Here is a 13822-nt window from a genome sequence, read left to right as displayed (position 1 = left end):
ACCATACCCCACCAAACAGAAGAAAGGAAATTACTAAAACCTATGAAAAGTTTTGGTAATTCTGAACTCTGCTGAAGCTTTTGGATTGACATAGATTATTGACTAGTTTTCTGCTATGATGGTTTTAAATAATTTTACAATTAAAATTGGGTTTATTACATGTTGAAATTGAAGAGACAATATAAGCCCATTACCTACTTTTCTCCTGATGTCGAGTACATTCTATTTGTGACTTTTAAAGCTGGAGTTAAGATTATTACTAAACTGGCCAGGCACGATGGCTCATGCCTATAATCCCAGCACTTTGGGAGGCCCAGGCAGGTGGATTGCTTGAGCCCAGGAGTTTGAGACCAGCCTGGGCAACATGGCAAAACCCCGTCTCTACAAAATATACAAAAATTAGCCAAGCATGGTGGCACATGCCTGTAGTCCCAGCTACTTGAGAGGCTGAGGTGGATCACTTGAGCCTGGGAGGTTGAGGCTACAGTGGGCTGTGATTGTGCCACTGCACTCCAGCCTGTGCAACAGAGTGAGACCTTGTCTCAAAAAATATATAATAAAAATAAATAAACAAATGTTTTTAAAAATTATTACTAAACTGAAGACAATACCTGTGATTAAAGTATAATCAGTATTCCATTATATATACTAAGCATTTCTTAGTATATAAAATATCAATAGATTCTCTTGCATGATGGCTTTTATGTTACCATCTTTTTTATGGCCATATTGCTTGGACATCAGATCTGCATGTAGCAAGATTCAGAAGCTAGCACTAAGTCTCTCAGTCTTCTTTCCTAATAAATATACCTAATGATACATTTCTGTTCACTCCCAGTTTTATATCACTAATATCAATTCTGACCCAATAACTATCCTTTCTTGGGCATTTTGGAGTTCTTTATACTAATTCTAAGTAAATTACTAAAATGTATCATATGAATATAAAGTTTTTATTTTGAGGCATATTATAAAAGTACATTATATACAGTTCTTTTGAAGAGGTTGAGAGAAGTGGTGTCAGCTGCTACTGTTCTTAGTAAATGCATTTTCATATGGCTTTGCATGATGATTAAAGATTATTAAACTGCTGGATATAATAAGGTGCCTTTTGCTTTAAGGATAGCTTATTTCATTCTTTAGAAGGAAGAAAATAATCCATATGAGTAAATGTAGCTAAGTAAATATTTTCCAGGTACTATGTTAAATAAAAGATTGTGTTTAAATATTTTGTATATATTTTGCTTAGGTAACTTATATCTCTAATATTTGTTTAGATTCTTTCCTAACATTTTTACCTTACCTGTAATGTTGATATCTGTTTTGTAGATTCAGATTAAACTTATGGCAGTCTGGAAAATGTATTTAATGAGGTAGCAAGCCAATATGAGTTCTTGAAAGAAGCAAATGTATTACTTTCTAAGAGAATGTTGATCATACTCTCAGTAAGAGAAGTGGCTTTCTGTAAACTGCAAGCTCAATATATTATATATTCTTCTCTTCCTCCCACAAAAACCCAAGATAAGAATTCTGTTGTTGGCCGGGAGAGATGGCTCACGCCTGTAATCCCAGCACTTTGGGAGGCTGAAGTGGGCAGATCACTTGAGGTCAGGAATTGGAGACCAGCCTGGCCAACATGGTGAAACCCCATCTCTACTAAAAATATAAAAATTAGCTGGGCATGGTGGTGCACGCCTGTAATCCCAGCTACTCGGGAGGGTAAGGCAGGAGAATTACTTGAACCAGGGAGGCAGAGGTTGCAGTGAGCTGAAGATCGTGCCATTGTACTCCAGTCTGGGTGACGGAGTGAGACTCTGTCTCAAAAAAAAAAAAAAAAAAATTATTTTGTTAACTGCAGTTTCTGCATGAAATGAAATGTGATGGGACACTATAGTATTTTGTGATTATGACATCTCAATACTAAGAATCTAAAATATTACAGAAATAATTACATAAAATATTATCAAAACATACCATATAGAAAATATAAATCCTTCTTAAATACCCCTGCTGGTTCCCTACCACTGCTCTCTGATAATATTTTCTTCACATTAATTGATCAAAATATGGAAACCAGTGAGTAGAAAAGGCCATAAGACAAAATATGACTGTGAAGTTACAGAAGCAATATAGTTTTGAGTTATTTTAAAAAATTGCTAGTTCCATGTTAAAGGTTCTAAAGCCATATAGAAGCAGTTAACCAACCACTGAGTAAATATAAATTTTATTATAGTTAAAAAGAGTTTGGCCTGTAAGCATAAATGAGTTTTTGGTATAATTCTGGGTAACCAGAATTAGAAGAGGGTCTCTTGCACATCTTATGGTGGGTTAAAGAAGGTATGAGGGGCAAAGTTTTTTTTTTTTTTTTTTTCCAGTAGGTAGATATAGTCATTTCAGAAGAATGATAGAGTGCATTATAAAAATTTATGTTAACTGTTGTATTTTACCTAGTTGTTTTACATGCCTAAATATTGACAATATACTAGATATGTTTGTGGATAGTTTTACAAAAACTGGACTAAATAAAGCTAAATTAACATGTTTGAGCATAGTAGAACTCTGTGTAGATTAAGATTTCCCCTAAATTATTTAGGGGAAGTGTTGATAGTAGGGCTATTGACAACCTATAGCAAGCATTACCCAAGAGATAAGGTCAGTATTGTTATTCACAGCTGCTTCTTACTTAATTTAGCTATTGCTGAGTCTGTCTGATTTGTTTTCTTAGGTGCTGAGGGTGTAAATGGAGGAGAGGAGTCTGTAAACCTGAATGATGCAGATGAAGGATTTTCATCAGGGGCTTCCCTCAGCAGTCAGCCAATTGGGACCAAACCATCCTCCTCTTCTCAGAGGGGAAGCTTAAGGAAAGTAGCAACTGGGCGTTCAGCCAAGGATAAAGAAACAGCCTCTGCCATCAAATCCAGTGAGAGCCCTCGAGATTCAGTAGTTCGCAAGCAGTATGTACAGCAACCAACTGATCTTAGTGTAGATTCAGTTGAGCTGACACCAATGAAGAAACACCTGAGCCTGCCTGCTGGCCAGGTGGTGCCAAAAACCAATAGCTTAAGTCTAATCCGGACAGCCAGTGCTTCCTCAAGTAAATCATTTGACTATGTAAATGGCAGTCAAGCAAGTACCAGCATTGGGGTTGGCACTGAGGGAGGTACTAATTTAGCAGCTAACAATGCTAATCGATACTCAACTGTCAGTCTGCAGGAAGACCGGCTAGGTCAAGCTGGCGAAGGTAAAGAGCTTCTCAGCCCAGGAGCCCCCTTAACCAAGCAGTCTCGATCCCCAAGTTTCAATATGCAGCTAATATCCCAGGTGTAGTTTTGACATCCTCCCTCATCTTTCTGCTTACCTTTTAAACTGAACATTTCATTGTGCAAGAAGACACTTCATCCCACATTGTGAAAATATTGGTCACTGTCATCAGATTTCATTTAGTTTAGGTATCTTCATACTGTATTTTGTATCAAAACAGCAATAAGGTTTTCTTTATCCCTCTTTCCTACATCTTCACGTATTCCTTGTAAATGTGTTTGTGAAGCAGTATAAAATGTTTGCCTTTTCCATGCCTTCCTTTCTCCTTGGGTGATGTGCAATCCATCGTAGGCTGATCGGTCCCATTTCAACACTGTGAGACTGAGGATACGTTAGAGGAAATGGTGTATATGATCCCTATGAAACGATTCTTTGGCTTTTGTTTAAAAACAAAACAAAACGGGTTTGTTCTCATAATCTAGAGAACTATGAAGATTACTGGATCATATTTTTTTCTCTTAACCAGGAGTGCCTCAGAGATTCTGCAATGACTTTGGACTTCTCTGAGTCTGTGCAATCATTTTCTGGAGAAGCATGGGGAAAGGTGGTAGACTGCTGCACTTTTTCATTAAAATGAGGGTAGCTCTTTCTCCACCCCCCATCTCGTTTATCCCGAAGACATAAATGTTCAATTACGGAGGCATTTAAATCAAGTTGTGACCACCTCCATTGGAGGACAGGGCTCTAAGTTGATTGTGTAATTGATAATGCACTTTCTCAATGGCTCTATAGTCATTATTAACATGTCTTCCCTCTTCCCCACAAGGACATATAAGGTCATTTCTGTCCTTCAAGTTTGGCCAACTAACAAATCAGATTCTGAGGGGCATGTTCTATTTCCCAGGAATGATTGACACTTTGGTGCTGGGGTTTTGTGGGGGGAGGGGTGGTTTTTGTTTAGCTTGTGTGGAGATTGTGTGTGTGAGAGGAGATTTTGATTCTTCTTTTTTTTCTTTTCCTTTGTGAGCTGATGGCTGAAGTATAACAGTACATCTTCAGGTAAAGAGAGGGATTTCTCAATCTACTTTCTGTTATGTCAGACTATAAGAGAAACCCTTTCAGCTGCTTTCTAGATGTACCTAAATTCAGTCAGGTATTTTGGATTAAGAAACCTAAAGTCCTGATACATTACATACTCCAAGGAAATATATCAGGGACAGACAATTGGCTGAAAACACTGATACTTCAATGTGACACATTTTTATAGAACATTTCTACCAGGGGGTACTGACCTTGATTTCTCCTATAAGGACCACACTGCCTTTGTGTTTAATGTAATGCAATTTGTGTACCTTCTAATCATATATCTGCAGTTTCTCATTTTTATAAAACTTTGAAATCATGCCAGTAAGCTAGATGTTGAATGTATGTAAGTAGCATTTGGTAACTGCTAAGAGGTTACAAAAACATTATTGGTAAAAAAAATTTTCTTAGTTCTGATCTGGTTGGATAAGATTTTATCATAACCTCTTCTGGGTCTCAGGCTCTGATGTTTGAAAAAGAAGGGAATATACTGGGTTTTAAAAAATCAGTGTATTGTGACTTAAACTGTTATAAGTTATCCTTCCACAGAATATATCAGAGCTATTAGTGCTTTGTACATTTAGATGTTTTTACTTGATTATTGTTTAAAAAAAAATACTGAATTTATAGAAAGCAAGTATTCTCCTAATTAACAAAAGTTAAAATTTTATCCCTACCATTAAAATTACAATAGATTTTGATAAATAACAGAAAAAAATGTTTTTTTTTTTTTCACACCTAGCAATGCTCCCGTTTTTATTGTAAGAACTTTCTTTTCTCCCTAAGAGACTTTCTGTTAGACTCTTTATATATGAGATGCTTGTTTGAATTTGGTAGTCTGTAACATTTTCCAGCTCATGTGAAAATGGAAAACTAGAACCTGAACTATTATCTACAACATTGCCAAAGTCCGGGGTAAAGCTAAAAGTTGATAAATAGACAATTTATTGATTTATGTGTGTCTGTGTGTGTGTGTGTATATATATATATGGTGTGTATATGTATATATCACAAAGTTGTATTTTAAATATCCTTTCTTTTAATTTAAGGGATGTCAAATAAATGAAAGGAGGTTAAAAATAGCCAAAATAAATGAGCTGTAAAGGTCTATAACATACTAAAAAAGGCAGTTTCAGGTATGTAAGGAAAGGAGCATTATACTCACCTAGAAAGTGAGATCTTGGCTATGGCTGGAGGTCAGTCACTTTATGGCATAAATTATGGTTTTATTTGAGAGGTACAAAGACTGTTTTTAATTCAAATTGTGCATTTATTGGCATCTAAATCTAGCATGATTTTACTTAAAGCACAAAAGAAATACCACACAATACCAAATTACAGCAAAAGTTACAATAAATACAACAAAATTTTCCTTTGGCTAGAAATCTTATGTTATACCTGAAAAATTGGTTTTAAAAAATGTTCATCATGGCTGGGCACGGTGGCTCACACCTGTAATCCCAGCACTCTGGGAGGCTGAGGTGGGCGAATCACAAGGTCAAGAGTTCGAGACCAGCCTGGCGAAACCCTGTCTCTACTAAAAATACAAAAAATGAGCGGGGCATGGTGGCAGGCGCCTATAATCCCAGCTACTCGGGAGGCTGAGGCAGGAGAATCGCTTGAACCCGGGAGGTGGAGTTTGCAGTGAGCTGAAAACGCGACACTGCATTTCAGCCTGGGCGACAGTGCAAGACTCCGTCTCCAAAAAAAAAAAAAAAAAAAAAAGTTCATCTTAGAGGATTTTATTTATCTGTATATATATATACATATATGCTTGTACGTATACATACACACATTAACATTTTATGACCCTGTAACATTTGTTTTCTATTCTTTTAGGTGATGTGAGTTGACCTCAGTGAAGAAACATTTCATTTAGTCTAAACCTTGCATTCAGGGTCTTACAACAGATTTCTTGTTTCAAGAATTATTATTAGTTAAAATGGAAGGCGTTAGTTTAACAAACTGAGAGTCAAATTTTCTAACTTTTTAACTATGCATTTTAACATGCATTATTTTTGGCATTTAATTTAAAATAGTTTGTTTCAGATATACAACAGCTGTTACAGATATATGCCAGCAATATTTATACCTTTTTAACAAGCTTTTGTTGTATATTTTCTAATTTCTATAAGTCTAACCATCTATGAAAAAGATATTTAGGGAGAAAATACTTGTTTTCTGTAATAAAACAAATAGGTTGATGCCATGTATGCCAAGTTGGATAAAAGAATACAAAGAAATAGCTGAAGGCTTGGGAGCTCTGCTCTGACATTAATTACTGGAAAGCAAACTAAAATGCAAAGTGAATAGTTAACTCAGAAGATTTGATATTTTGAGACAGGGTCTCACTCTGTCCTCCAGGCTGGAGTGCAGTGGCACTATCACGGCTCACTGCAGCCTCGACCTCCCTGGGCTCAGGTGATCCTCCCACCTCAGCCTCTGGAGTAGCTGGAACTCCAGACATGCCCCACCATGCCTGGCTAATTTTTGTATTTTTAGTAGAGACGAGGTTTTGCCATGTTGCCCAGGCTGGTCTTGAACTCCTGGGTTTAAGAGATCCACCCACCTGGCGTCACAGAAGTGCTAGGATTACAGACATAACTACCACACCTGGCTTGAAGACTTTTAAATGTGAAAATATTTTAAGAAGCTAAGGGGAAAATTGTTATTTTAAAATCCTGATCCCCTTACCTTTACCCCTTACCATTCCCATTCCTTTCCAATTCACTTTTCTTTGTCTGCTTATGATAGAATCAGAACTGTGCTAAGAAACCCTAGGGATAATCTAGCTAGTCTCCCACTCCCTCACCCCAACATTCATCCTCAAGAAACGGAAGCTCAGAGGTTGTGGTATGATAAAGGTCATATAACTAAAGCAGAGCCAGAATCAAACGCAGTCTCCCATGGGTTTGGGGAGGCAGTGGGTTGTTAACTCCATTTTTGCAGTTTCTTTATAGTTCTGGTCTAATAGTTGGTGAATACAGCACATTAAGAAAAGTGTTAAATCCAAATGTACAGTAATCTAGATGGGGAAGTGTTGGAAATGTTAAGTATATCTACAGATGTAAGGATCAACACATTATTCTAATTTATGCATATTTTCTGCCACATAACAGTTGTATGCTGCCATTTTATAGTTGAATACATTTGTTGGGGATTTATTTAAATGTAAAATAAACCCAATGAAACGGCTTTGATCAGTGTTTTCTAGTTATTTTAAAGTAATTTTTGAGTCAGCCAGCTTTCAGTCACCAGTGTGGCAAGCTAATTATATTGCACAATAGAGTATTGCAAAGTAAAGATTAAATAAATTTGATTCCATTAATTTTTAATGTAGAAAGAGACTGAATCTTACTTATGCTTAGAGCAAATGCAAGCAATATTTCCTTATATGATTGAAAAAGGTTTTATAGTGTGAAGCTTTTGATTCCATAATGGAACAGTGACCATGATGTCATTTAAAGTGTGTATATACCGTATAAAATGTCTTAAATGCAGTAGTCTCAGCTATATAAGCTCAGTATTTCCAGTCTGTATTCTCAAATTCCACGTTGTAGCTTTAAATTAATTAAAATTGTTTATTAGACACTGGAATACTGAGAATAACTTCAGATTGTTTTGTTTGCACTACTTTTGTGAATATTTTAATGAAATGGAGTCAATTTTTTAGTACTTCAGTTGTTGACAATCAGTTGTCTCGTTTAAATCTCTGCATGTTCATTTGTAAATAAAAAATGTAGTACCTGTCTTTAGGGGTAGTCCCCTATTTATTACAAACACTGGCAAGGAATATCTCTCCATTTCTGACCTTGGATTACAAAGTATGTTTTGGGTTTTTCTTTTTTAATCAGTATTTCAGTTACATATTTGTTTTCAGCTTTAAAAAGTTTAACAGGTCATGCCAATGATCAGAAAATCTGTAAGATTTTAGAGCAATTTTTCTACGTACAGCTATGTTAAACAGTCTGAACATGAGACTTTTTATCTTTCAAGTTGAATGATTATTGTCATCGTTTTACCACTAAGTTGGTTGAGACACTTACTTGTAATACTTTAATTTTTTTAAAGTGTTTTTAGAAACAAGTTGTTTGAAAACTAATTAGAAATTAGAATATTTGCCTGGTTATGAGAAGATGGAATGCAGTGTAAAACTGTTAACAATGCTAATAAAATTATGAGTCATCACATTGGTACAGTTTTCCATGCCAAGGTGGTCATATTGATAATGTAAGACAAATTTTAGTATTACTTGCATTATGTGTACCTAATAGGTATATCATACTGGTACTGAGCATATATAGAATATTCATGGAGGAGTCATCACCACCCAACCTCCTTGCCCATGTAGGCATATTTCTTCTGAACTTGACTACACAAGTACAACATTTTGGTAACTTCAGTCTTTTCAGTATTTTTGTAATCTTAGCCATAGTCCTATGAGAAATATAAGAGTAAACAATTCAGGATAGAAATTGGCAGAAAGCTGGGAATGATGTGAAATAACTGGCAGCATAGTACAGAAATGTAGGGTATATGTTTTGCTTCTGGATTTTTAAAAATTGTGTTAATTATGTTTACAAATTAAGGCATATTCAGATGTCTGCTATTATGTTTAATATTGATTTTATAAAAAATAGAATTAGGTGTAGCTTAAAGTATAAATGAGTCTCTTTAAAAATGTGTATCTGGAAGTAGGTCTAATAAAGAAATCCTTTTATTTTCAAAGAAATGAACTTAATTGGACAACTCATCCCCAATTACAGAATTCATACCAATATGGTTTGCTGTATTTGAGTATAAACAGCTCAGTGTTAATTACATCAAAGGAAGTTCTTTACATCTTCATTGATTACAAAATTTACCAAAGAAAATGTATCTACCAAATATAATTTTTTAAAGTTCCTTGACCTGACCTGGAAAATAGATTTACAGTAGCTATAAGATTCCATTTTAGGTTTTCTTATGTCAAAAAATGTCAATATTTCACACTTCCAGCAAAAATACTCGTTAAAGACTAAGTCGAAACATTATTCCTCATAGCACAGTTTCTTGTCTCCTTAAATTAAGAATCCTACTCATCAGGATTGAATAAAAAGGGGGAAACTCCTAAAATTGGTATATTGTGTAATATTGTGGGTCATTTAAGTAAAATTTAGGGGGACATTATGGAAATGTACCTATTTTAAAGGGCAGTGGCAATTATTGTAAGTATAATATTGGTTAAACTGGTAAAGTTTGTTAAATATGTCCATGATCATTCTGAGTGTTTTTTTTTCTTTGCAGAAAAACAGGATTGGATTAAGAAAAGCTAAAACACTCATTTTTAAAAATGTATAGCCCAATAAGAACTAAATAATTTATTTCAAAAGTTAAATAATTTTTTTTTGGAAATCATGAAATGTATTTGCATATTAATATTCCAAACAGGTTTTATGTATTGTTTTTTATAGCAGGGAGTAGTTAAAAAGTAATGAATATACTGATTAGCTGTCTTGGAAAGAGAGGATTGGCTTTCTAACAATCACTGATACAGGTCTGGGTTTGGCGGTAGGGCAGGGGGTTGGTTTGTTTGTAAGTTTTATCATCCATACTGAATAGAGAGAGATGCTCCATGTTTAAAAATATTTGTAATAAGTTCATCTACTTGACATTGAATCTTTTTTATTCTTATTCTAAAATTATTCTGGCCTTACATTCAGTTTAACTGGTTAAGTGAAACAGTTTTTAGGGTGCAAAAATTATTTTCCCACTGGTTTTCTCGTGATAATTTGGGTCTCCTGAGCTATAATTTCTGAAGGATTTTTACTACTTTGGCATTATGTAATCTGATCGCTTTCACACTGGACAAGTAAATAAGAAATATCTCACTTTCATATGTTTGCTTCATAAAAGGATATGGAATGTACACATCAGCCTTTTTTTTTTTTTTTTTTTTTTTTTTTACCAGCATCAACCTATAACTTGGTATAAACTTCCCAAGTATTTAGAGAATAGTGCTGGTGAAAATTTAAATAGGATAGGCATATAGAAATTACAACTTGTACTGAGTGATGTCCTTTCAACCTAGGACTAGTGACAACCTTCATTTTTTCAGAGCTGAAGAAAAAACCGTGAATTTAAGATCATATTTATTGGTGCATGTAAGCCATTATCCTGTCTTACTGAACCGATTAATGCTGTTGATGTTGAAATGTGAAATGTAGTCATTGTTGACCTTGTAAATATCTGCCAGAGATGAAAAAATATTTTAAGTTATTGTAAATAAAGATGTATAAAATTCAGTATCAGTCTACAATGCAGAAACATATCTTAGATGTTAAAATACTGTGTTTGAGAGATGTGTAATTTACCCTTAGATGTATCTAGTTACATTAAAAGTGTAAATTTTTTTGTACAGTATAAAAATACAGCTCTATTTGGCTTTTAACTGGATTTCCCTGAGTTGATTTTATGTTACCTAAATGTTATACCTTAAAAGGATCTTTTCATATTTTTTCAAAGTGTACCATTTTAATTATGTATATCTGAACCCTTATATCATACCCTACAACATTAAGGCAGTATATAAAATTATATATACCACCACAAAATGAGAAACAAGACAAAGGCAGGTGTGAAATTAATGCATAAAACATGTGCCATATATTTCTGTAGTTAATTGTAGGGGTACAGATTTAGCACTGAACGTTAAAGCAGCCAAATGTAAAGACAGAAGTAAGATTAATTACATAATTTCAGATATCCTTAAGATTCAACAAGTTTCTCAGGTGAAGCACAACTGTTTCTAATGTTAAAATATTTTCTTTCCTGGGTCCTTGTAAAGAGGAACCAACATTATTACGATACAATTAACAATACAATTTATGAAGGTGCTTGTTTCTTCACACCCTTATTTGCAGTTAGTTCTCTCATCATTAAACTTTTTGGCCTTTCCCACATTGTCTTTCCTAAAGATACTTTAGCCTTTGCTTGGAACATGGGTTTAATCAAGGGTTAAGCCCTAGGCCCTTTGTCCTTTCCCTTTCTTTACATGCATTTTCTGGGAAAATCTCTTCTGTGCCTTTTTTCTTTATGATTGGTATTCCTTGCTGAGTGAAAGCTTTATTCTCCATTTTATTTCAGATTCAAGCAAACAAAGTACATTATCTTTTTGATATTTATTATCCCTTAATCCAAAGATTGTCAGATCCAGAACCAAGACTGTGTTTTTCTCTTTGACTCTGGATCTGCATTAGTAAGGATGAGATTCACAAACTGACAGTTACAATTTTTTCCCTTTATTAGAAATGTAATGGTTGTTCATTTACAAAATACAGAAAAAGGGCCGGGTGTGGTGGCTCATGCCTGTAATCCCAACACTTTGGGAGGCCGAGGTGGGTGGATCACCTGAGGTCAGGAGTTCGAAATCAGCCTGGCCAACATGGTGAAACCCCATCTCTACTAAAAGTACAAAAATTAGCCAGGCAGGGTGGTAGGCGCCTGTAATCGCAGCTACTAGGAAAGTTGAGGCAGGAGAATCACTTGAACCTGGGGGTGAAGGTTGCAGTGAGCCAAGATCGCGCCATTCCATCTCAGAAACAAAAGAAAATACAGAAAAAGTACAATGGGAAAAGTAATATTTTCCTTTAAGGTATTGTAATATAATTGTGATATTAATAGAATAGTGGCACTTTATATACGCGCACACACACACACACACACACACACACACTATCCCTACACATACAACTCTTGTCCAGGTAAGTCATAGTGTTTTATGGTACAAAGATTCTTCCCATGTGAATTAAACAATAACTAACATTATTGGGTGCTCAGGATGTGCCAGGCACTATTCTAAACACTTTAAAGAAAATGCAGTAATTCATTTAATACTCAATACAACAGCATTAGATAAGTACTATTCTTCTTTTATGAGAAAAGTAAAGTACAGCTGTCCAAAGTCACAGAGCTAGTAAGTGGAAGAGCTAACACTGAACATAGACACTCAGGCAAATGTACTTGTGAACTTAAACATCGTGATATACTGCTTAATTGCATTGATTGTTCTCAACTATTAGTACACTTGCTAAAACACCTACCCCAGAAAGCCAGTCCCTCTGTGAGGGATGGGAAGAAAGGGAGGGGTTGGAGCTCAACAGAGCTAGATTGCTAATAGGCAAACTAAATCCATGAAAGAAGCCCTAACATCCTAAGTATCCATAGTTATAAGTTAACTTCTTTCCTATGTATATACAATGGTTCTTGTGTACTATCCTGAGGGAAAATGAGAAAATAGTCTTTTTGTGGTTCACGTAAGGAAGCTCAGTTGAGAAAAGCTATTTTACAGCATAATAAAGCAGAAGAGACTGCCAAAATATAAAACTTAAAAATATATGTTTTTAAGTTTTTTATTTTTAAGTTTTTTCTATGACCCTTCCCATCCACACAAAAAAACTGCCAGGTAGCATGGGAGGAAAACAGAACTTTGTTAGGCTGATGACTATGTTATTATGATTTAATGTTAAATTTTTAAGTACATGAGAGAGGGGAGAAGAATAGTCTTTTGTGTTTAGGATACGTAAAGGTCTTTATCTGGCCCTGGGTGATAATCCAAATGCGATAGATATAATCTGTGATAATAGGCTGGGCGCAGTGGTTCATGTCTGTAATCCCAGCACTTTGGGAGGCCAAGGCGGGCAGATCATCTGAAGTCAGGAGTTTGAGACCAGCCTGGCCAACATGGCGAAACCCTGTCTCTACTAAAATTAGCTGGGTGTGGTATTGCACCCTTGTGATCCTACCTATGCTGAGGCACGAGAATCTCTCGAACCTGGGAGGCGGAGGTTGCAGTGAGCCAAGATCGCACCATTGCACTCCAGCCTGGGTGACAGAGTGAGACCCTCTCTCAAAAAAAAAAAAAAAGGCCGGGCGCGGTGGCTCACGCCTGTAATCCCAGCACTTTGGGAGGCCGAGGTGGGCGGATCACAAGGTCAGGAGATCGAGACCACGGTGAAACCCCGTCTCTACTAAAAATACAAAAAAATGAGCCGGGCGCAGTGGCGGGCGCCTGTAGTCCCAGCTACTCGGGAGGCTGGGGCAGGAGAATGGCGTGAACCCAGGAGGCGGAGCTTGCAGTGAGCCAGGATCGCGCCACTGCACTCCAGCTTGGGTGACAGAGCAAGACTCCGTCTCAAAAAAAAAAAAAAAAAAAAAACTGAAACAATGCTAATAGTCTCAAAACAAAACATTCTTATCCTCTTATATTCAATAAGCTTTTTATTTTATTCTCTCCAATATTCAGTAGGGAATTCCCCAAACATACTCCCCAAACATAGGCTTTCTTCACTTCCTCCAAGTAAAATTACAGAATGTTAAGAAATCTATATATATTTCCTTTATTTACAAACGTTATATTGACTTTATACACACTGTAAAACTCAGAATTGTTTTTTGTGTTTTTTTTTTTTGAGACGGAGCCTCGCTCTCTTACCCAGGC

The 13822-nt window shown here is 35.7% G+C and overlaps 1 protein-coding gene across 33 annotated transcripts in view; it reads left to right on the top strand.

The window, feature by feature from the left end:
• HYCC2 (hyccin PI4KA lipid kinase complex subunit 2) overlaps positions 1 to 5806 on the top strand; it is an 83329-nt gene extending 77523 nt beyond the window's left edge. For 32 of the 33 annotated variants that reach the window (XM_077956346.1, XM_077956335.1, XM_077956348.1 and 29 more), the window contains one exon: positions 2726 to 3576. In XM_077956346.1, the coding sequence (XP_077812472.1) occupies positions 2726 to 3327 (602 nt within the window). In that variant the 3' untranslated portion in view covers positions 3328 to 3576. 33 annotated transcript variants of the gene reach the window in all.
• The last annotated feature ends 8016 nt before the right edge of the window (positions 5807 to 13822 follow it).

Source organism: Macaca mulatta, chromosome 12, assembly GCF_049350105.2.
Source record: "Macaca mulatta isolate MMU2019108-1 chromosome 12, T2T-MMU8v2.0, whole genome shotgun sequence".
NCBI classification, from domain to species: Eukaryota; Metazoa; Chordata; class Mammalia; order Primates; family Cercopithecidae; genus Macaca; species Macaca mulatta.
Note: the sequence above shows the minus strand (reverse complement) of the source record. Positions and strands in the feature narration are given on the sequence as shown.